This window comes from Aedes albopictus, chromosome 1 (assembly GCF_035046485.1).
Source record: "Aedes albopictus strain Foshan chromosome 1, AalbF5, whole genome shotgun sequence".
Classification (NCBI taxonomy): Eukaryota; Metazoa; Arthropoda; class Insecta; order Diptera; family Culicidae; genus Aedes; species Aedes albopictus.
The window spans coordinates 325,051,529-325,076,101 of record NC_085136.1 but is presented as its reverse complement, the minus strand read 5'-3'; the positions used below and the strand labels follow the sequence as shown (position 1 = coordinate 325,076,101).

Below are 24,573 nucleotides of genomic sequence, written 5' to 3'. Positions count from 1 at the left end.
ATTCTGAGAGAATCCTGCTCAGGATTCTGAGAGAATCCTGCTCAGGATTCTGAGAGAATCCTGCTCAGGATTCTGAGAGAATCCTGCTCAGGATTCTGAGAGAATCCTGCTCAGGATTCTGAGAGAATCCTGCTCAGGATTCTGAGAGAATCCTGCTCAGGATTCTGAGAGAATCCTGCTCAGGATTCTGAGAGAATCCTGCTCAGGATTCTGAGAGAATCCTGCTCAGGATTCTGAGAGAATCCTGCTCAGGATTCTGAGAGAATCCTGCTCAGGATTCTGAGAGAATCCTGCTCAGGATTCTGAGAGAATCCTGCTCAGGATTCTGAGAGAATCCTGCTCAGGATTCTGAGAGAATCCTGCTCAGGATTCTGAGAGAATCCTGCTCAGGATTCTGAGAGAATCCTGCTCAGGATTCTGAGAGAATCCTGCTCAGGATTCTGAGAGAATCCTGCTCAGGATTCTGAGAGAATCCTGCTCAGGATTCTGAGAGAATCCTGCTCAGGATTCTGAGAGAATCCTGCTCAGGATTCTGAGAGAATCCTGCTCAGGATTCTGAGAGAATCCTGCTCAGGATTCTGAGAGAATCCTGCTCAGGATTCTGAGAGAATCCTGCTCAGGATTCTGAGAGAATCCTGCTCAGGATTCTGAGAGAATCCTGCTCAGGATTCTGAGAGAATCCTGCTCAGGATTCTGAGAGAATCCTGCTCAGGATTCTGAGAGAATCCTGCTCAGGATTCTGAGAGAATCCTGCTCAGGATTCTGAGAGAATCCTGCTCAGGATTCTGAGAGAATCCTGCTCAGGATTCTGAGAGAATCCTGCTCAGGATTCTGAGAGAATCCTGCTCAGGATTCTGAGAGAATCCTGCTCAGGATTCTGAGAGAATCCTGCTCAGGATTCTGAGAGAATCCTGCTCAGGATTCTGAGAGAATCCTGCTCAGGATTCTGAGAGAATCCTGCTCAGGATTCTGAGAGAATCCTGCTCAGGATTCTGAGAGAATCCTGCTCAGGATTCTGAGAGAATCCTGCTCAAGATTCTGAGAGAATCCTGCTCAGGATTCTGAGAGAATCCTGCTCAGGATTCTGAGAGAATCCTGCTCAGGATTCTGAGAGAATCCTGCTCAGGATTCTGAGAGAATCCTGCTCAGGATTCTGAGAGAATCCTGCTCAGGATTCTGAGAGAATCCTGCTCAGGATTCTGAGAGAATCCTGCTCAGGATTCTGAGAGAATCCTGCTCAGGATTCTGAGAGAATCCTGCTCAGGATTCTGAGAGAATCCTGCCCAGGATTCTGAGAGAATCCTGCCCAGGATTCTGAGAGAATCCTGCCCAGGATTCTGAGAGAATCCTGCCCAGGATTCTGAGAGAATCCTGCCCAGGATTCTGAGAGAATCCTGCCCAGGATTCTGAGAGAATCCTGCCCAGGATTCTGAGAGAATCCTGCCCAGGATTCTGAGAGAATCCTGCCCAGGATTCTGAGAGAATCCTGCCCAGGATTCTGAGAGAATCCTGCCCAGGATTCTGAGAGAATCCTGCCCAGGATTCTGAGAGAATCCTGCCCAGGATTCTGAGAGAATCCTGCCCAGGATTCTGAGAGAATCCTGCCCAGGATTCTGAGAGAATCCTGCCCAGGATTCTGAGAGAATCCTGCCCAGGATTCTGAGAGAATCCTGCCCAGGATTCTGAGAGAATCCTGCCCAGGATTCTGAGAGAATCCTGCCCAGGATTCTGAGAGAATCCTGCCCAGGATTCTGAGAGAATCCTGCCCAGGATTCTGAGAGAATCCTGCCCAGGATTCTGAGAGAATCCTGCCCAGGATTCTAAGAGAATCCTGTCCAGGATTCTGACAGAATCCTGCCCAGGATTCTGAGAGAATCCTGCCCAGGATTCTGAGAGAATCCTGCTCAGGATTCGGAGAGAATCCTGCTCAGGGTTCTGAGAGAATCCTGCTCAGGATTCTGAGAGAATCCTGCTCAGGATTCTGGGAGAATCCTGCTCAGGATTCTGGGAGAATCCTGCTCAGGATTCTGGGAGAATCCTGCTCAGGATTCTGGGAGAATCCTGCTCAGGATTCTGGGAGAATCCTGCTCAGGATTCTGGGAGAATCCTGCTCAGGATTCTGGGAGAATCCTGCTCAGGATTCTGGGAGAATCCTGCTCAGGATTCTGGGAGAATCCTGCTCAGGATTCTGGGAGAATCCTGCTCAGGATTCTGGGAGAATCCTGCTCAGGATTCTGGGAGAATCCTGCTCAGGATTCTGGGAGAATCCTGCTCAGGATTCTGGGAGAATCCTGCTCAGGATTCTGGGAGAATCCTGCTCAGGATTCTGGGAGAATCCTGCTCAGGATTCTGGGAGAATCCTGCTCAGGATTCTGGGAGAATCCTGCTCAGGATTCTGGGAGAATCCTGCTCAGGATTCTGGGAGAATCCTGCTCAGGATTCTGGGAGAATCCTGCTCAGGATTCTGGGAGAATCCTGCTCAGGATTCTGGGAGAATCCTGCTCAGGATTCTGGGAGAATCCTGCTCAGGATTCTGGGAGAATCCTGCTCAGGATTCTGGGAGAATCCTGCTCAGGATTCTGGGAGAATCCTGCTCAGGATTCTGGGAGAATCCTGCCCAGGATTCTGGGAGAATCCTGCCCAGGATTCTGGGAGAATCCTGCCCAGGATTCTGGGAGAATCCTGCTCAGGATTCTGGGAGAATCCTGCTCAGGATTCTGGGAGAATCCTGCTCAGGATTCTGGGAGAATCCTGCTCAGGATTCTGGGAGAATCCTGCCCAGGATTCTGGGAGAATCCTGCTCAGGATTCTGGGAGAATCCTGCTCAGGATTCTGGGAGAATCCTGCTCAGGATTCTGAGAGAATCCTGCTCAGAATTCTGAGAGAACCCTGCTCAGGATTCTGAGAGAATCCTGCTCTGGATTCTGAGAGAATCCTGCTCAGGATTCTAAGAGAATCCTGCTCAGGATTCAAAGAGAATCCTGCTCAGGATTCTGAGAGAATCCTGCTCGGGATTCTGAGAGAATCCTGCTCAGGATTCTGCGAGAATCCTGCTCAGGATTCTGCGAGAATTCTGCTCAGGATTCTGCGAGAATCCTGCTCAGGGTTCTGAGAGAATCCTGCTCAGGATTCTGAGAGAATCCTGCTCAGGATTCTGAGAGAATCCTGCTCAGGATTCTGAGAGAATCCTGCTCAGGATTCTGAGAGAATCCTGCTCAGGATTCTGAGAGAATCCTGCTCAGGATTCTGAGAGAATCCTGCTCAGGATTCTGAGAGAATCCTGCTCAGGATTCTGAGAGAATCCTGCTCAGGATTCTGAGAGAATCCTGCTCAGGATTCTGAGAGAATCCTGCTCAGGATTCTGAGAGAATCCTGCTCAGGATTCTGAGAGAATCCTGCTCAGGATTCTGAGAGAATCCTGCTCAGGATTCTGAGAGAATCCTGCTCAGGATTCTGAGAGAATCCTGCTCAGGATTCTGAGAGAATCCTGCTCAGGATTCTGAGAGAATCCTGCTCAGGATTCTGAGAGAATCCTGCTCAGGATTCTGGGAGAATCCTGCTCAGGATTCTGAGAGAATCATGTTCAGGATTCTGAGAGAATCCTGCTCAGGATTCTGAGAGAATCCTGCCCAGGATTCAGAGAGAATCCTGCCCAGAATTCAGAAAGAATACTGCTCAGAATTCAGAGAGAATCCTGCCCAGAATTCAGAGAGAATCCTGCCCAGGATTCAGAGAGAATCCTGCTCAGGATTCAGAGAGAATTCTGCTCAGGATTCAGAGAGAATTCTGCCCAGGATTCAGAGAGAATCCTGCTCAGGGTTCCAAGTGAATCCTGCTCATGATTCAGAGAGAATCCTGCCCAGGATTCAGAGAGAATCCTGCCCAGGATTTAGAGAGAATCCTGCCCAGGATTCAGAAAGAATCCTGCCCAGGATTCAGAGAGAATGCTGCCCAGGATTCAGAGAGAATATTGCCCAGAATTCAGAGAGAATTCTGCCCACACGCAGAACTCGATGTACACAGCGAAACGAGTAACCTTCACGCAGCGACCGAAAAGACAAAAGAATTTTCACGCAGATTTGTGTAACACTGGATCAACACAAAAAATGTGCTGATCCGGTGTTACACAAATCTGCGTGAAAATTCTTTTGTCTTTTCGGTCGCTGCGTGAAAGTTACTCGTGTGCTGTGTTGTTTCATTTAAGGGTGCACACCCTAAAACGAAAGTACACAGCGAATGAGTAACTTGCGAAAAGACAAAGGATTTTCCACTCATATTTGCGTACGACTGGATCAGCACCAAAAATATGCTGATCCGGTGTTACACAAATTTGCGTGAATTTTCACACAAGTTTGCATGAAATCTTTTGTCTTTTCGAACGCTGCGTGAAAGTTACTCCGCAGACAGACGTTCTAGCTCGAACAAATTTATTCAAATTTTCTATGTAAATTTTCACTAGCGACACCTAGGCAACCGATTGCCACAGTGCAGTCGCGTGCAGTTGACAGTTTGAGAAACCACGTGCTTCCAGCCGCTTACTTACCACCCAATTCACCACCCACCGAAAAATAAAATCAAAACAAACACTGTCAAAATCATTCCTACATTTGTGTCACATTCACAAAGATTTCCCAATGCGAGTGAAGTTCATTCTAAGGCAGTTTTATTCAAGCAAATCTATGCAAAATAAAAGTAAGATTGTGTAAATTATTTTACAAGAGTCCTGCGCTAATTTGTGCAAAAGATTTTAGACATTAAATAAAAGTCATTTACTCTGCACAAATTATGTGGAAACATTATTAGCGTGCAACACGTGCGGTCTTTTCCCGCCATCCGGCTGGAAGACGACCGTGGTGACAGTTGTTGGTCGCAACGCACATGTGAGGCAGCGATTGAATATGAACGTCGCTAGCGCCATCTGTTCGCTGATTGCCACTTGGCAATTTGTGGCGGCCATGTTTTTTACACAAGCTGCTGATTCAAACTTGAACGTCTGTCTGCGGTTACTCCTTGCTCTGTGTACATCGATCTTTCCGTGCAGGATTCAGAGAGAATCCTTTTTAAGATTCTAAGAGAATCCTTTTCATGATTCTGAGAGAATCTTTTTCAGGTGTCTGAAAGAATTCTTCTCACGATTCTGAGAAAATCCTTCTCAGAATTCTTAGAGAATCCTTTTCAGGATTCTGAGAGAATCTTTCTCAGCATTCTGGGAGAATCCTTCTCAGCATTCTGAGAGAAACCTTCTCAGCATTCCGAGAGTCTTATTCAGGATTCTGAGAGAATCCTTCTCAGAATGCTGAGAAAATTCTTCTCAAGTTTCTGAGAGAATCCATCTCAGAATTCTGAGAGAATCCTGCCTAACATTTTGAGAGAATCTTTCACAAGACTCAACCCCTGTAATCCCATAGAAATCTTATCGAATTCTGACAGGACGCCCTAGAAGGCTGCTGAAATCTCCTGAAACAACCCCTTGGAACGCCTCTAAAACCCCATGGAACTCCCTTCTTGGGCTCTCTGGTAACTTTTTGGGAATCCCCTAAGCCGCATCTACGAGAATCTTTTCATACCTCTACAAATGATGTTGTTTTTATTTACTCTTCACTATAGACGATGACAGTTTACCAAGAATATTATACAAAGTAAATCAACCACAACATATGCATGAGAAATCAATTATCCATTGAGCATTGATTGCTTGTGAATAAATACAGCCTGTTTCACGGCAATATGCATGGATGAGCGCTTTCAATCGCCATAAAAATGTCCTAGCCCTAGCAATGGAACGCGAAACCTGGCTCAGACTAAGCCATGGCTCCGTAACCGGGCAATATCCCGTTCATGAATAAATATTTAGCATCCATCGGACTAATTGAACATGCGCTAGTCATGGGAGAGACTGTTGTAGGTACACTCCCGTTCAAAAGTTTGGGGTCACCCCCTCAAAAACATGTCATTTTTTTAGGCCCATATCTCCGCCAATTTGCGTCCGATTTCAAAACCCTAGCTTTCATTCAAAAGATAATAAGTCAAAGAAACTTTGAACATGATTTAAAAGAAAATTTTTCAAAAAAAATTGTATGTAAACTTAACCCAAAGTTGCCAAATTTTCTAAAAAATGAATATAAACTTACGGCAGTGTCCCTGGAAGTTGGGTCGACCAAATTTTAAGATGACAGCGGTAATATGACCCATTTTCTATTAGCTTTCAACTGCTTTTTACAGAACTTAGCTAAAAAATCTAGAAAAAAAAGTTATTAAGTAAATTAAACCTTGATATCATCGACCAAAAGTTTGGGGTCACCCCTCAATATGATGTATCGGCCAAAAGTTTGGGGTCACTTTCGTAAAACATGGAAAAATGATTTGGTGATATCTTCGTCATCTATACTTCAATTTTAATTATTTTTGGCTCATTTCAAAGATAATTAACTTAATTTACGTTTGATGTTTTCAACTTAACGTATTTAACGATTTTTGTATATAAAAATGTTATGTAAAGTTAGTACATTTTATCACGCTTCAAAAAATGAGGCAACTTTACGTTAAGTTTAAGTATGTAAATTTCAACAAATATGTGTGGTTCAATGTCTATGCAGTAAGTATCATTAATTTTGTTTCAAATAAGCCAAGAAGAATTAAAATTGAATGAAAGATGACAAAGATATCAACAAATCACTTTTCCATGTTTTACGATAGTGACCCCAAACTTTTGACCGATACAGCATTTTGAGGGGTGACCCCAAACTTTTGGTCGATGACATCAAAGAATAATTTACTTAATAACTTTTTTTCTAGATTTTTTAGCTAAGTTCTGTAAAAAGCAGTTGAAAGCTAATAGAAAATGGGTCATATTACCGCTCTCATCTTAAAATTTGGTCGACCCAATTTCCAGCGACAGTGCCGTAAGTTTATATTTATTTTTTAGAAAATTTGGCAACTTTGGGTTAAGTTTACATACCAATTTTTTTTGAAAAAGTTTCTTTTAAATCATGTTCAAAGTTTCTTTGACTTATTATCTTTTGAATGAAACCTAGGGTTTTGAAATCGGACGCAAATTGGCGGAGATATGGGCCTAAAAAAATGACATGTTTTTGAGGGGGTGACCCCAAACTTTTGAACGGGAGTGTATATGATCCAGTCTCGCCTCGGTCGGTTCGAGCGCAAGGATTGCCATATTAATGTTCCATCATCAAATAGAGCTGCAGCGTATAGGCTGAATCCTACAGAGATGCACCACCATCTGATGCAGCAGTGCACATCACATCATCTAGCTTGGAACCACAGAGAGACTCGCAATCTTTGATCCCGTATGCAAGCCTTTACCCGGAGGTTCTTCTCCGTCAAACCGCTGCGCTGAATCCATCTCTAATCAACCACGATATCAAACACAGAGTTTTGTTTCATTTATGATTTATTTCCACTAAATCGCATTCTCGCTGTTTCGCTCTCTCTCTCGCTTTCGCTCGCTATCGCACTCACACTCGCGCTCATGCTCACTCTTGCTCCTCAACAGATCCCCGCCATCCAGGTCGTGGGTGGGATCGTGTTTCATCACAGCAGCAAAATATATGTTTAATAAAATGTTGATTGAAGGGAATATAAAATATAAAATAAAAGCAAACTGGAGGGAGGAAGGTGGCTCAAGCGGTGGTGGTGGCGCCGTCGCCGGCTGCGGCTGTTCCATAAAACACCATATTGACAATCTAAATGGTTGCCGATTTCATAAATTTTGTTGGTCGTTCGGCGTCTCAAATTGTGGGGTCGACGGATTCATTTTTGGTTTTATTGCGGTATTAAGGGCCGAGATATGCATTTAAACTGATTTGAAGGCACAACAATTGTTTTAAAGCCGATGTGAAACCAAGAATGAATTCCAGCTGAAAAAAATTAGCTATATCAAGGATCTAATGCTCTTTTAAAACCGTTATAAAACCTCATACTTTTCTCAGGTGCAAACGAAAAAACTTTTCATTAAGAATCCTCATTTCTATGAACTCCCAATCGATTTTCTTAAACTTTAGAAAATAAAAAAAAACCGTAGATTCCATTAAAATTTACTTTTAGCACGAAATCCACTACCCTTCGTTTTGCCACCTTCCTCCATCAATAAAAAAAACATTTCAAGTTCTTTCCATGGGAGACATCTCTCCCACCTTTCAGCATGCTCCTCCTCTCAGCACTGATAACTACTGATCAACTTCCTCGCCATTCGCGCGCGCCTCTATTATGTATTTGTATGTATGTTTGTTTGTTGCGTGTGTGTGCACGTCTACTAGATGTGTACGACGCGTTGCATCTCTCCTCTCCTTTACGTGACACACTTGCGCCGGTACGAGTGACATCTCATGGAGCAGCAATCCTCCTGTCGGGAGCACTGTTGGATGAGAAGAGAAACTGATGAGTTAAGCAATGACAACCAAGGAGGAGATAGGTAAGACATGGTCCGCGGATATCGAATTTGAACCTGGCTAATGAGATCTTTAGTGGTGTAGATAATAACGTCAACTCAAACGCCGGTATGCCTTAAAGGTTTGTGAATGTGTCGACAGGCTACTTTTTTTTTCTGAACAAATTGTTCATATTAGCAGAGGCGTTTCTTCTCGTCGAATAAGTTAACAGATCTTAAGAATATGGTTTATGATAAGAAATTACTGGTGCTTTAATAGGGACATAACATTCTAACAATCCAGTTGTTGAAAGGTGGACACTAGATTTTCTGGAACACTTCTTGTACTCCAAGACTAAAGCCACTCTATTCCAAAAAGATCGTTTTACCCCGTTCTTCCCCAAATGAGATAGACAGGAGGTGGAGTAGGAATGTCGGTTGCCACTTGAACCGCTGCGATTTTCTACGATAAGATCAGGATTAGGATGGCGGCGGCGGCGGCCGTGCATGGTAGCTTGGGAATGGGATGAAGGATGAGGATGATGTGAGTTGTGGTGTCGTCTTTCAGCAGGCAGACAGTTAGTCGGAGGGGAGTCTTCGGTTGAAATTGTGGGTGAATTGAGGCAGGGAACAGAATTAGGATTCGCGCCGTTGTGCGATGATGTACGGTGACAGGTCGATAAATGTTTGCCTCCTCGCGGTTGGAACGTCGTCATCGTCGTCACCGTAGTAAAGGCAGTCAGACAGCAAATGTAAGAGTTAATCAAATATTCATTTATATTGCCAGATGTCATTTTGATTGTAAATCAGGTTGCGATACGAACGGGAATGCCCTTCGATGAACCTTTATAGAACCTTGTTAACATATTCTAGGAATGTATACTGTACGAGGTTATTGTATGATTTGTTTTGTCACAGTTCGGACTCGATTATCCGGGGAACGAAATGATGTATAGAGCTGAAATTTGGACATTTGATCAAGCCAACCATGATTGCTTGATTGGTAATTAATTTAAATTACAGCTTTGTAGAGTATTCCGTTTCTCAGATATATGTCTGGGAAGCTTTAGAACCTGACTATGAATAATCAAGTCCGACCGTGTGAAAGTGAAACGCCTCTGAAACCTGCTCAAACCGCACTGAAGCTCTCTTGAGAGCTTAAGAAGCCCTCTAAAATCCCTCTGCAATCTCCTGCAACCCCCTGAAACGCCTTGAAACCTAAGGGAACTACTTTATCCGCCTGTGAAACCCCCGTAAATCTCTTCTGAGAGCCTGTGAAGCACCCTTACACCTCTAAAACCTCCAGAACTCTTTGAACCACATTGAAACGCCTCTGACACCCTCCTGAGAACCTGTGAAGGCCCGTTAAAGCCCTCTGGAACCTCTTGAAACGCTTTGAAACGTGTTCTGGAACCTCTTGAAACGCTTTGAAATCGTCATGAACCTCTTCTGAGCAGGCTTGATAAAACTCCTCAAAATCAAAAGAGTTTTGCAACACGATCTAGAGCGTTGTGTGCCTCATTGCAAGGAACAAAGCGAACCCCGAACAGAGATGTAATAAAACCGAGCGATTAAGAGGTGAACGAAAATAACAAGCCAAGGTGATTTTGGAAAGAGGATTGTGTTTTGAGCCTCGCGAGTCTTTATTGGCATTTTTTCGCGAAGGAGTTTCTGTAAAGTCTGCTCGTGAGAGCCTATGAAGCTTCCTTTTAACAGCTATGAAACCTCCTGATACGCCTCGTGAAATTTACTCAGCGGTCTGTGAAGCCCCCTAAAAGTTCTTTGAATTCACCTAAAACGCCCTGAAATGCCTTTAAACACCTTTGGAATCCCCCTGAAGTCAAACCTGAAGCTAATCTGAGAGTCTGTAAAGCCCTCTGAAACCTGTAACGAGCTAAGACATGCTTTACGCTCAAGTCTGTCCATATGCGGCGATCTTCTTTCTCTGAACTGGTAGATGCTGGGGCCGGTCCGACGATTCCAAGCGGATCATGACTACCGGTCTCAATTGAAGCACGAGATCAATAATTTGACGATTACTGGTACCGTGTTTTCATAAAATGTACTTGTTTCCATGGCCATCTAGATAACACGGCACCTCGCAGACATCAACCGTGTGAAAAGGTGCATTGGTGCAACCTGAGAAAACATTTTCTCCTGCAAGTTGAAACGAATTGTGAGTGAGCGCTTGTGGAGAGAGCATACTTTCAGCACGCAAATGATCCTGAGTTGGTCCCTAATATTGTGGTGGAATAGATCGTTACTCGCTCGAATGAGAGAAACATTTGATACCTGAGTTGACATTTAACATAATCCTTGCTATTTCGTTGACACCTTTTTGCAGGCGTAATCCTCATGAACGTTGAAATTTGAACACCCTCAATTGCTTTAACGCGCACTTTTATACAACCCGAACTTGCGCTGCTGTATCTCTCATATAGTATGTGTGTTGCTAGGTCGCAATCGGTTAAGCAAGTTTAAAGCCTTTCAGAAACTGCTATGAAACGCTTTGAAACGCCTCAGAGCTCACCTGACAGCCTGTGAAGTATTCTAAAGCCCATCTTAAATCTGTTAAAACTCTCTGAAATGCCTTGAAACGCCTGGCAACACCTATGAAACAACTCTTAAGTTCTCCTGAGATCATATGAAGCTTTTAAACACCTTGAAATGTCTCTGAAACCCCCTGAAGCCACCCTGAAGGTTTCCTGAAAGCCTATAAAGCCCCCTTAAATCCCTCCTAAACCTCGATGCAATTTCGTGTTCTCCGACGTCGATGGTGACGCTCGCGGGCCCTCGTTCACCTCAATACATTGAAGGCTCGCTGACCGACGCTATAGGTTTTCGCGCTTGGTGATCACTGTGGTAGTACTTCTGGCTGATTTCATGTCCTCCGTAAGCGTCTTATAAAATGTGCTGACCGTTCAGTAGAGCCTTACATCCAGCTACGGCCCAAGTTTTGAAATCATCTCCGATGATTTTTGGCTTTCGTCTCACCAGTGTGTCAGTGAGTGAATCCATCATCCTGTTGCACTCTTCACCCGTCCACATTGGAAGTACATAATAGTCGTGTAGGAAGATTCCATTGATTTTAATAAACGCAGAAACCGTTTCATCTTTCGATCACTTCTTGGATTGAAAATCTACCGATAACCTGCCATATGCCACTATCTGGTCTGTATCCGCAACCCAATTGAAATTTTCGGGGAATACCCGAACGTCCGAGTACCTCCAAATGCCTGCCTAATCCAGATTGCCATCGATATTTCCAGGTTGCACTGCTAGGTCAATGGACCTAGGTAAGAAACCCTTTCTTCGACCGTTTCGTTCAGATCTCTGACCTCAACCCCTGCCTCCTGTTAAAGAGCGCTCACTGACTGTGGCATCGCCATCCAAGGAATTAGCAACAAGCTCCCTGTACGCCGACCTCCAGGCCAAAGCGTCATTTTTAAGCTTTAACAGAATCTCTCCTTTCTGCGTGCGCCTGGTCTTCACCAAGTTATGGCCCAGTTCCTTTAGCTCCGGGTCCTCCGTCAGTCTCCTGATTCTTCAGCATAAGTTTTCGGCTGTGTCACTGGACGTTGCATGCTAGTCCGTTGTACAGTGCCATGCTTCCTTCTTAAGAATGTGTACTAACTAAACGTGTATGTGTCTTTTCTTTCTTCTATCCGAACTTTTTCTTTCTCACCTGATATAGCTCTGCATTGTGCACAATCCCTCATCTCTTCAATTATTAGTTCCAGTTCGTTCCCCTGTTCGAGGTTACCTCTTCACCAGGCGTAAGGACTGTTCAATTTATAAAACGGACAACTTGCTAGTGCGATATCTTTTTTATTTTTCAATAAAATCATTACCAGTTTTTTTGCATAACTTTCTATAGCTATTCTCAATTGTAGGAAAAATATAACATTGAGCAAAATGTTCTTTTTTGTGTAACTGTAGCGGTTTTCGTAAAACTTCAATAAAAACCCATTTCTCAAAATTCGACATATTTTTCCACATACTAAACTGCATATTTTCATGAAGTTTTTATTGTATTGGAATCTTATACTATTCTACTAAAGGTAAAGCTCAATAGTTGGTTAGTAATAATGCACCAAGCCAGCCTTCAGCTTGATGAAGTGATTTGCCTTGTTTGCAAAGAAATTATTAAAAAATATTTATTTAAGTCCTGTGATGCAATAGCATAACGGATTCGGCTAAAAATTTGTCCAGAGTAGTAGAATATTGTTTTCTGAATGATGCTGAAGAAAAAAAATACTTTAATTGCATTCTTCATAAAAAAAATATTCCATAAAGATGGTCATTGTAAAAAATTGCATTTTTTTTGCTCCATTGATGCAAATTTTCGTCTCTAGCGAACCATGGTATTATTTATTTTCAACAAAGTTGATCCTATGTTATTATACACCTTATTTAATAACAATCGGATGAAAAAATTTTATTTCCAACATCAATGTTATGTAAAATTTGCATTAGGCTGCATTGTTATTTGGAAGAACTTTCAAAGAACGAAACTGTTTTGATTACTGTGCCTGTAATGGCTCACAGTAACCAAACCAGCAATGCTATTAAGAAGCAGTTTTCTGCATTTGAAACCACATCATTCCTACTTTCGACTGGATGCATAAAAAAATGTTTATTGAATATTTTCATGTCCTTTTTGCTTTATAATTGAATTTTAATCAAAAAATCGAATCTCACTTGAGACTTTAATATTTCAACAACTAATTTTCCAATTGAGTTTAAACTTCACCAGAATGTTTATTACTCATACTGCTGCAGCATGGCACATACTTATCTGATATTAAAAACGATATATCATATGTGAACAGTAATTTTATATATATTTTCAATTTTCAGGAATCGTAAAATCCACCTCATTCAACACCTGGCCGATTTTCTATGAATTAAAACTATTTTTATTCGATTCAAAAATCATTACTATAATGAAAAATGATGTACTGAACAACGATGCAAGGGTGGTTAAATTTGAACTACGCGTCTTCTTTTTATAGCCTTGTAAAGTTGTCCGTTTTATAAATTGAACAGTCCTTATCCCTAACCCTTTTTATCTGAGCAAGTATTTCGGTGGCTCTTCGGCAACTCATGATGTTCAGTCGTAGCTCGTACCGTGGCTTCCACCAGCGATTTCTCAACAGTTCCCTCAACTTAAGCGCCTTTTGCTCGCATTCCGTAACTGCGACGATTCATTCGATGGAGGTACGGATGGGTCCATGTGCTATAGAAAATCATGGTCGAAAACGTCTTTCTTTGGAAGTTGAGCAGGCTCAGCAATGCATCGATCGAAGGTGTGCAAAACTGCGTGGGGGCTACGGATAAACAATCCAGATCATTTGTATCTCACCGGGCACCATGACGAGGTGATGGACTATCATGTCTACTATTCAACATTGCACTGGATCGTGCCTTAAGACGGGGCGGGCTCAAAACTCGCGTTACGATTTTCACAACATCCGGTCAGTTGGTGAGCTTTGCAGACGACGAAGGAGTGCTCTGCACTGCATGGCGAACCTAACATCCAGAAAACCGGAAGGATTTTGTTTCATTTATTGATTTTAACATTCACCTGGACCTCTTGCGAACACTAGTTTTGCAGGGTTGTTGTCCGGCATTCTCACAACATGCTCTGCCCATTGTATTCTTGTCACTTCCCCGAATGCCATGTTCCCCGTAGAGTTCAACGAGCTCGCAGTTCATCTTTCGCTACCGCGCACTGTTCTTCGGCACACCGCCAAAGGTGGACCTAAGCCCTCGACGCTCGAACACTTCGAGTGCTGGCATGTCAAGGTCTCGTGCTCGTAGAGAACCACCGGTCTGATCAGCGTCTTGTAAATGGTGCATTTGGTGATACCGTATGTTTTTGTAGAGTCTGCCGTTAATAAGGATCCGAGGTAGACGAAATCTTCAACAACCTCGAACGTGTCCCCATCTATCGTTACACTGCTGCCTAGGCTTTCCCTGTCGTTCCTGGTTCCACCTGTCAGCATGTACCTCGTTTTTGATGCCTTCACTGACCTTTGCTGCTTCACGTTTCAGGCGGGTGAACAGTTCTACTGCCGTTCCAAATGTTCTTGCAGTAATGTCCATGTTATTCGCGAAACAGACAAACTGCCCGAGTTTTGTGAAAATCGTGTCTCGGTTCTTCGCATAACACCTTCCAGGGCGATATTGAACAGCAGGCATTAAAGTCCATCACCTGGTCGCAGTCCTCGGCGAGGTTCGAACGAACTAGACAGAGTGCCCGAAACCCTTAGACAGTTTTTTACGACATCGTCGTATTAATCTTGTGAGCTTCCCAGAGGAGCCGTTCTCGTCCATGATTTACCCCAGCATTGCACGGTCGATACTGTCATACGCCGTCTGGAAATCGATTAACATGTGGTGCGCTGTGATATGGTATTCGCGGCATTTTTTGAAGATTTGCCCCACAATGAAGATCTGGTCCGTTTTCGAGCTGCCGTCAATGAAGTCGGCTTGATAACTTCGAACTTAACCGGTGCAGACAGGTGACCAACTTTTCTGGGCCCATCTTGATGTGTTCAGCTGCGATATCATCCTTACCAGCTGCTTTGTTGGTGTTGAGCTTCATCCTTAACCTTCATCCAGCCAACGTACATTTTCCGCCTTCGGAAAAGCACAAAAATGGTCATAACTTTTTTGTCCTTCAATGGATTTTGATGAAATTTTCACAACTTCCTACAAATTTTCAAAACTCTTCTAATTTATGATGCCGGGGACGTGGATGCGTGGTCCACATGGTTCCGGAGTTATTCTGGATTGTCTTGGGGTACCAAAATTGGCCACATACTTTGCGCAACGTATATCTCAAGGTCCCGATGAGGTAGAAGTATAGTGTCTTCGGCGAATTTGTTCAGCAGGTTAAGAGCTAACTAAGATAGCATGATGCTGTATTCGGCAAAATTCTTCAGCATGCTCAGAACTATCTGATAGTAAAGTCTTTGGTTTGGTGTTTATCCGCTAGGTGGCGCATTGTGTCTGAAAAATTCAAGCACGTGTATCTGGATACTCTTATGAGGTACAAGCGTGTCGTTTTCAGCAAAGTTTTTCAACAGGCTAAGAACTATCTGGCAATGACGTTTTTGGTTCGAGAATCGTCTGCTAGGTGGCGCCAGTATCAAAAATCTTCAAACTTCTATATATCAGAATCCTGATAGGATAGAATGATGCCGTCTTCAACAAAATTCTTCAGCAAGCTAAAAACTGGCTGATAGTTGAGTCTTTGATTCGGGATTTATTCGCTAGGTGGCACCTTGTGTTTAATATTTGAACACGTGTATCTCGTTACTGTAATAAGCAAAAACATGGTGTTTTCTGTAAAATTGTTCTCGGCAGGTTGAGATCTATCCGGCAATGGCGACGATAGGTGACACCAGCAATCAAAACATTCAAATCATTTTATCTCAAAAATCGGAAAACGTCCTGCAAGGACTGCTGCGTCCTGCGTCCTGCAAGGATTTCCTGCTGAGGAAATCCGCAGGAATTCCTGGAGAACTCCTAGAGAAATTCCCATAAGAATTCCAGGGGAAATTACCGAAGGTATTCCTGAAGGACTCTCCGCAGGCGTTCCTGATGTGGGTCCTAGAGGGAATCCTGGAAATTTTTCCAGAGGGATTCCTAGAGAAAATGCCGGAGAAATTCCTGGAAAAATCCCTAAAAATTTCCTGTAGAAATTCCGGGAAGAAAAAACGGAGCAATATTGTGAGGTGACGAAATTTGTCTGCAGGGGATCAAAGACGGTGTAGCGAATAATATAGCGAATAAATCCCGAATCAAAGACTCAACTATCAGCCAGTTTTTAGCTTGCTGAAGAATTTTGTTGAAGACGGCATCATTCTATCCTATCAGGATTCTGATATATAGAAGTTTGAAGATTTTTGATACTGGCGCCACCTAGCAGACGATTCTCGAACCAAAGACGTCATTGCCAGATAGTTCTTAGCCTGTTGAAAAACTTTGCTGAAAACGACACGCTTGTACCTCATAAGAGTATCCAGATACACGTGCTTGAATTTTTCAGACACAATGCGCCACCTAGCGGATAAACCCCAAACCAAAGACTTTACTATCAGATAGTTCTGAGCATGCTGAAGAATTTTGCCGAATACTGCATCATTCTATCTTATCAGGTTTCTGCGATACAAGAGTTTGAACATTTTTGACACTGGCGCCGCCTAGCGGCCGAATCGCGAACCAAAGTCGCCACTGCTAGTTTGTTCTTAACCTGCTGAAAAATTTCACCGAAGACACTATACTTCTACCTCGTCGGGATCTTGAGATATACGTTGCGCAAAGTATGTGGCCAATTTTGGTACCCCAAGACAATCCGGAATAACTCCGGAACCATGTGGATCGAGCACCCACTTCCCCGGCATCATAAACTAGAAGAGTTTTTTGGGAAGTTGTGAAAATTTCATCAAAATCCATTGAAAAACAAAAAAGTTATGATCATTTTTGTACTTTTCCGAAGGTGGAAAATGTACGTTGGCTGGATGAAGGTTAACTTCCCTCAGCGTGGGAGTTGGTTCATTTCCGTCCTCCGCTTGCCGTCGTTTCCTCCGTTGCCGTGGTCTCCCGTGCCTACGTTCTCCACGCCATTCAGGTGCTGTTCGAAGTGCAGCGTCACCTTCATTCTGTTTTCGAACAAGTCAATACCTAGACAATAGTAGTTTACGCAACAAGGTGCAGAATGACGATTTTTACAGCACGAGTCGTACAATTATCCAACGAGGCTTGCCGAGTTGGATAATTACGACGAGTGCTGGAAAAATCGAGTTCTGCACCGAGTTGCGTACAACGTTTTTTGCAATTTCATAAATTACCCTGAGGGATAGTTTCCAACAAAACTTTTTCATCAAACTGCACACTGATGTTCATAGCCAATGCTTAGGAAAATCTGATCATAATAGGTTAAACTGTGCAGTTGTCACAATTTTTCAAAATTGCGTCCAGAAAGCATCAAAAAGTTGACCAAAACTGGAAATAGTGCTGTAATGGTTTATTACGCAACGTAAATCAGTGCTGTAATGAACCATTACAGCACTGTTAATTTGGTGTGGGAAAGTAGGCCTTTTCCTGTCAAATTTGCGTGAGGTAAAACAGCCTATTACGATGAGGAATTGCAAAAACTATTTTACCTAATTCGCTGAGTAGTTCGAATTGTGAGAACAAATAATAATATGTATTGCATTACATTATGTTGAAAATCTTGAACGAGAACATTGTAGTTGAAATGTAATCAACCTTTAGAACGGTATCCACAATATGCTTTTGCGAAAAAAAAATCAAACATTATAATTCATCACTCTGCATTCCCGAGCAGAGGAGAATATCAAATTAATAACTACGAAATCACATAACCTGTTTTTATATCTTGTTTTATTATTATTTAATTATGAAGGCATAGCTTTTCCATAACAAATTTTGTTGGACAATCTCATTTAGTTATAATCAAGCTATTGATATACATTCACTTAATTACATTCCAATAACATGTTTTGTTTAAGTACAAGTTTTGTTATTGTTGCACTATTGATCATCTTATCAATAGCACAACAGTAGCAAATTTTGAAATCAAAATGAAAATTCGATAATGATGATCTGTCCTCTTGTTTTGTTCCATTTTTGCATTTAATTAGGAGGGAAATTTCCAAACGAATCCTCTGAAAATTCCTTAAACAATATTCGGGAAAATACTTGAAAGTTCTATAGGAACCCTTCGATACCCTGGAGAAGTCTTCAGAAGAACTTCTGGCGCAATCTTCTTAGAAATTCCAAAAGTAATTCTTTTGAGCAATTATTAGAATTCTTGGCAAAATCTTTTGGAAAACTCCAGGAGAATTCTTCGAAAAAAAAAACTCTTGGTGAAATTCTCAAAGCAATTTTCAGAGAAATCTAAAAATGAAATTCGGGACAAATAATCACGAAAAATTCTGATGAAATCCTTGAAGGGTTTCTGTTCATAATTATGGAAGATTTTCTAGAGGAGTCTTTGAAAATCTGTGAATGATTTCGTGGAAGAACTCTCGGAGAAATTTTTGGAATGTTTTTCTTTTACATTCTCTTAGAATGAATTAAAAACAGAATATAGTATTTTTCGATCATTTAAAGTATTTTTACTCATGTTATTCGTGGGTTTGTGAGACAAAGTGAATAATTTTATATAATAAGTATCATAATTCACTTAGTTACGATTTTGATATCATAACAAACTTTGCTTTCCGATTATTATCATTATCAAATTAATATCAAAATTTGTTATTAAAATATTTTCCAAATTCACTGTTATTAAGTTGTTATTGAAACTAACAAAACAAGTTATGAAGATGGTTTTCCAAGAAAAAATTTTTGTTATGAAATTTGTTATTTTGCCGCTCATGACAGGCAAGTTTATAACATAATATGTTATGTTAATAACTTAAAAATAATCGATTCTATTATTCAGTTATTTTACCCAAATAACACAGTTTCTTAACTCGTTTTATGAGTGTGTACTACTGGTACATGACGCTGGAGGTAAGCCCATATCCGGTTAACACCAATCGTGACAACTTCTCAAACTTCGACAGTTGCTCTGTAGATCTTGATCTGTCCATGAAGGATGAGATCACCGGAATACCAGAATCTTTTCGTTCCGTGTGTATTCCACAAATTTTTGCAAGTAAGTTCGGGCATGTTAGCGGGGACAGACAGTTCTTCACAGACGGTTCGAAAACCGATGATTCGAGTGGTTTCGGTGTCTACAACGAATTTCATAGCGCCACCTACATGCTTCAAAAGCCATGTTCGGTATACATTGCTGAGCTAGCGGCTATATACTACACCTTAGAGTACATTCGCACTCTTCCACCTGAGCACTACTTCATTTTTACCGACAATCTAAGCTCTCTGGAGGCTGTTCGGTCAATGAAACCGATGAAGCACTCAGCGTACTTCCTGAAAGGAATATGCCAAGTCTTGAGTGCTTTGTCCAAACGCTCATACATCATCATTTTAGCTTGGGTCCCTTCACATTGCTCAATTCCGGGCAATGAGAAAGCGGACTTCTTGGCTAAGGTGGGCGCTAGCGGAGGCGATATTTACGAGCGTCAAATCGCCTTCGACGAATTTTTTGCATTGGCCCGTCAGGAGACCTTGATCAGCTGGCAACACAAATGGAGAGATGGAGAGATGGGTAGATGGTTGCACTCCATCATTCCACAGGTGTCGAAGAAGCCATGGTTCAAAGGGTTGGATTTAGGCCGCGATTTCATTCGTGTAATGTGTCGGCTGATGTCCAACCACTATTTGTTGAATGCACATACCTTCCGTATTGGGCTCTCAGAAAGCAATCTCTGTGTCTGTGGCGTAGCTTACCAGGATATCGAACATGTCGTGTGGGGATGCAATGAGTATCGTGAGGTCAGATCTGAGCTGCATGAAATTCTCCGGGTCCGAGGAAAACAACAGAAACCCGTTAGAGAAGTGTTGGCAGGACTTGATTTGGAATACATGAACCTGATTTACCAGTTTTTGAAACGTGTTGATGTCAGAGTTTGATGTAGTACGTTCCTTGTTTTCGTTGTCCGCCTTTTGGTTTTGTTGTTCGCCTCTGTCTGTCGTCACCCCCCTTCCGTTTGTCTTTTTCTTGTCGTTTTCTACCGATAAAGTCCTTTCTTTTTGGTTCCGTTACAGATATGGACAATTTGTCCCATCAATGTTTTAGTATAAGTTAGCAAATAATTTAGTTTTAAACCCATAAATCCCTCCTTCCCAATTTTATTTTTTTTTTCTCAATCCTTAACCTCGAAACAGCCGCGAGTACTTCGGCTTCCCAAACTAACATAGCTTAAGGCAGTAATAAATTGTAAAATGTAAAATCATTGTAAAAAAAAACAAAAGATTTCGGCTCAGTTATGCTCATGTGGCGCCCGAGCCTTCCAAATAAACGAATAAGTAAAAAAAAAAACACAGTTTCTCATGCTGTTGTTATTTCCTTCTGCTCTGGTTGAGCGTTATCATGATCAAATCACGGCACGCATTCTATCGTTTTCCACTTTTGCACTTACTTATGGTCGAAGATGGAAGCAAGTACTAGCACAAGAATACAAATGACCGAAGCTCGACCTTCGGAGAAGACCGGGTAAAACATCCTCTGTAAGGGAGCTTGAGATAAACTTTGGAACTGTCGTGGTATCAATCCAAGATGTACATATGTAATCTTTCAATAATGAATAGTAGGTTTTTAAAGTTTATATGGAATAACATCACATCATGTTTTGCTTATAACGCGTTGAAACACACAGGCTGAGTGGTGCAAATACGCTACTGAAATTTTGACTGAATACCAATTGAAGTTGGTTTCACAAAATGTCAAAATTTCAGCTTAATATAGCATTGCATTCACTAGACATATGTTTGGAAAGCTGCAGAATGCTACTCCAGTCTGGCTTGCATTGGAAATATTTGCAAGCCTTGCTTATACGTAGATATGGGACGATATATGCGTTATTTGAGTTGACGTTATTATACTTTAATGTTTCAATGTTCAAGCTACTCAATCCATTTTATACCAAATCCCCTCCACATTTTCTTTCCCCTCGATACTTACCCCTTCACCCACAACGGCACACTGCTTCTGGGCCTCACTCCGGCCGCCGATATTCGCCCGTTTCAGCGAAGCACTAGCGCTGGAATCCTTGACGGCCGCATTGGCATCACTGCCCCCTCCAAAGCGGGTGATCAGCTCGTCCAAGCTGTTGACCGGCACGTACGGACCATTGACGGCCGAGGGTCGCGTCAGGAACGACTCCGGGATTCCCAGCGTGATTTGGGTGGCACAGAACGATCGGAAACAGGCTCCCGAGCAGCACTCCTGCCCGTAGAAACACTGGTGATGGTGGCGGAGGGAAAAAGGGATGAACAATAAACAGATGCGGTTAGATAAATGTGGAAATTCCGATGGGTGGAGAAACTGGTTAGGAAGAAATATGGCGAATTGAAACCAGACGGGGGTCATTCCATGTCGAAGTAAGTTTTATCCCAGGCTTTTTACTTACAAACGAATGGGGGCAGTTGTGGTATAATTCCTGACAAACTCTGTAGTACGTACAACTGATTGACGAGTTTCTTATTATTTTAGAGACAATTTAACATTAAAGTTTGACATGGAATAACCCGATTGATGCTTACTCAATTGCCCGTGTAACACTTCCACGAAACGCCACATAATCGGTAAGTAAGCATGAGGTGGTTTTTTGTTGTTTCTTCGAATCATTCTTTGCATCACTCCCCGCCATAGCATAGCCGACGAGAGTTTTACCCAAAACTCCCTTATCTTAAACTTACCGCATGTCCATTAGCGAGACATTGTCTTTCGGAGCCGCCGAAGCGATTAGCCGTGTCGATGGTGTTGAGGGAGGACCCGCCGGCCGGCAGCTGAACTGGAATTCCCGATGACGTCAGTTGCTGCGTCCCCAGGTCGTAGTTCTGGACGCACTTGTACGAGAAGCTGAGACAACTCCGGGAACAGCAATCGGCTGCAGTTAGGCACTGATGGGTGGGGGTCAGGGGGGAACCACATGAAACGAAAAAGGGGTCCGGCGCAAAGCCGAGCCGAGAACGGGTAGAGAATAAAACGTTAATGAGTTATTAGCGCGTCTTAAGGCCAAAAGGCCGCCGGTCTGCTGCTGGGTCGTGAGTTGGGGTTTTAATTGTGTGTTTGCTGTTTAGTGCGCGGAAATTGATTGAAGCTCAAAAAGTGTTCTTTGAAGGGGGTAATTACATATTCGCCAACGGCGGCGCATTTCGCGGGTGAAGATGTGTCACTACTACTGGGTCCACCGCCGATACGGTTGGCAATGGCGGCGACGTCACTGAGGAGCACGACGACCGGAGTCCGCAGCTGCAGGTTGGTCACACATTTGTACGAGTAGCTTAGGCATGATCCGGAACAGCATTCCGACGAGGTGAGGCACTGTTTGGGCGAGGAATGATTTGGTCGTTGTGATTGATACTCGAAGAGGAGTACTTTTGTGATTATCAGTGCATTTTCTCTACATTGGGTTTAAGCATTGGAGAAGCAAGGAGGATGAATACGACGGACGAGTGTTCAGGATAAGGTTTAGAAATCGAACTATATACAATGGATACATTTGGATCACAAGTAGCATAAGCACTAAATAAACAAAAACAACTAATAATCAGTGGCGATTCCCTAACCTCAAATCTACCTGTTCAATACGTGTAAATTCTTGGAGTCCTTGAAGAAACCCCTGAAAGAATCACTGGAGGAATTTTCAAGAAATTCCTGAAGTGGTACTAGAACTCCTCCAGAAAGTAATGCTGTAATTGTTCATAGAGTTACAGTTGAGATTCCTACAAAAAATCCTGCAGTGATTCCTCCAGACATTTCTCCAAATTGCCTTCAAATTCCTCCAGGGATTTCTACAAAAACTTCTCCAGATTGATTTTTTTTTCGGGAATGCAACTAAATTCAATTGACAATTCTTCAGGAATACTTGCGGGGATTACTTCAGGAATGCTGCTGGTATTCATTCAGGAATTTTTGGTAAAATGCACTTGCTTGGATTTGTCAGGAAACTCTTTTAAGAAAATCTCCAGAAATACTTGGAGGATTCCTAAGAGCAATTACTGAAGAAACCGCAGCTGTTATAGTTTGAGAAATCACAGCAAGCATTCTCGAAGCAATCTTAGGAGGAATAACTGAAGGAATAGTGGCAGGAATTTCTGCTGGTATTCCAAGAGACATTCTTAAAACACCAGAGGAATTTCTAAAGCAACTGCTAGAGGAACCACAGGACGGATTTGTGTAGAAATACTTGGAGAAACTTCAGAGGCAATCTCATCAAAATTTACCATCTTGCATTTCCTTCGGAAATTCCTCTAGGATTTTTTTTTTAATTTTTATTACTGTGTATTTTAGCTTGTGCAAATTCTACACAATCACTAGGAATACCTGCTGGGATCCCTGCGGAAGTTCCTTCAGTGATAATATCTATAGGCATTATTCAAAAGATTCCTGTACACTACATATTCCGTTTGGAAATTCCCCAAGAATGCTTGCTGGGTTTCCCCCGAAAATTCCTCATATGGTACCTCCGTGCCTCCAGAGATTTTCTCCTGGATTCCTCCAGGAAATCCTTTTGAAATTTATCCAGGAATTTATGTGGAATTAGGTGTCCATAGATTCTTGATGGAATTCCTCCAGCAATCCCTGCTGTAACTTCTCTATGAACTGCACTAGAAATTCACTCTGAGACTTTTTTAAGGATTACTTCTAAATTTCTTTACAGTTCCTGCTAGGAATATTTCTTAATATTCTTACTAGAAATCCTCTTCAGATTTTTGAGAATCTGTTGAAATTGCTATTGAAATGCTGCGGGGTTTTTTTTTCAGGACTTCGTGATGGGAGTCCTCCATAAAGTCTGGCTGAGATTCTTCAAGCAATTCATGCTGAAAAACCTCCCGGAAATCCAAGAGGACTCCTAGAGCAATACTGCAGAAATATCATCTGGAAATGCTTGAGAAATCTAAGTTAGTAAGAATGCTTGGAGAAATCCTGGCTGGAGTTTATGAAGGAATTCCTGTGACAGCAAGAATTTCTGAAGGTATTCCGAGACGAATTACTAAAGGAATCCTTGAAAAAATCCCTAAAAGAATCACCGAAGCAATTTACTGAGGAGTCCTTGGAAAAATTTTTGCATGAACTCCAGCAAAAAAATCTAGCAGAGTCCCATCAAGCATTGCTGGGGAAATTTTAAGATTTTTTTTTTCAAGATTTCTCTAACGATTTCTCATGGAATTCCTCTTGGGATGCCTGATGGGGTTCCTCCGATAATTCATCGTAGGATCCATCCAGGATTTCCTCCTGGGATTCCTGGTCCTCTTGAATTTCTTTCAGGGTCTCGTGCTATGATTCCTTCAAAACGTTTTTCAATGATTCCTTTTGCTTTTTGTAAACCAATAAAATTTCTGCTGGGATTCCGTCAGTAAATCCTACTAGAATTTCTTCGGGAATTCTTGCTAAGGTTTCTCAAAAAAAAATTTTTTGCAGGTGTTGTATGGGAAATTCAGAAAAAAATAACCATGGAGGATTCCTACCATAAATGTCTATAGCAATCCCAGAAGCAGTCCTGGAGCAATCCTAG

General features: G+C 42.3%; 1 protein-coding gene across 2 annotated transcripts in view; it reads right to left on the bottom strand.

The window, feature by feature from the left end:
• Nucleotides 1-8,254: 8,254 nt before the first annotated feature.
• Nucleotides 8,255-24,573, bottom strand: part of LOC109416092 (uncharacterized) — a 38,241-nt gene continuing 21,922 nt past the window's right edge. The window contains exons 4-7 of one of the 2 annotated variants that reach the window (XM_019690060.3): nt 22,188-22,379; nt 21,752-21,955; nt 21,015-21,293; nt 8,255-8,374 (exon numbers count right to left, since the gene is read on the bottom strand). In XM_019690060.3, the coding sequence (XP_019545605.3) occupies nt 8,309-8,374; nt 21,015-21,293; nt 21,752-21,955; nt 22,188-22,379 (741 nt within the window). In that variant the 3' untranslated portion in view covers nt 8,255-8,308. The remainder of the gene's footprint in view (nt 8,375-21,014; nt 21,294-21,751; nt 21,956-22,187; nt 22,380-24,573) is intronic. The other variant, XM_019690061.3, reaches the window with a different exon arrangement.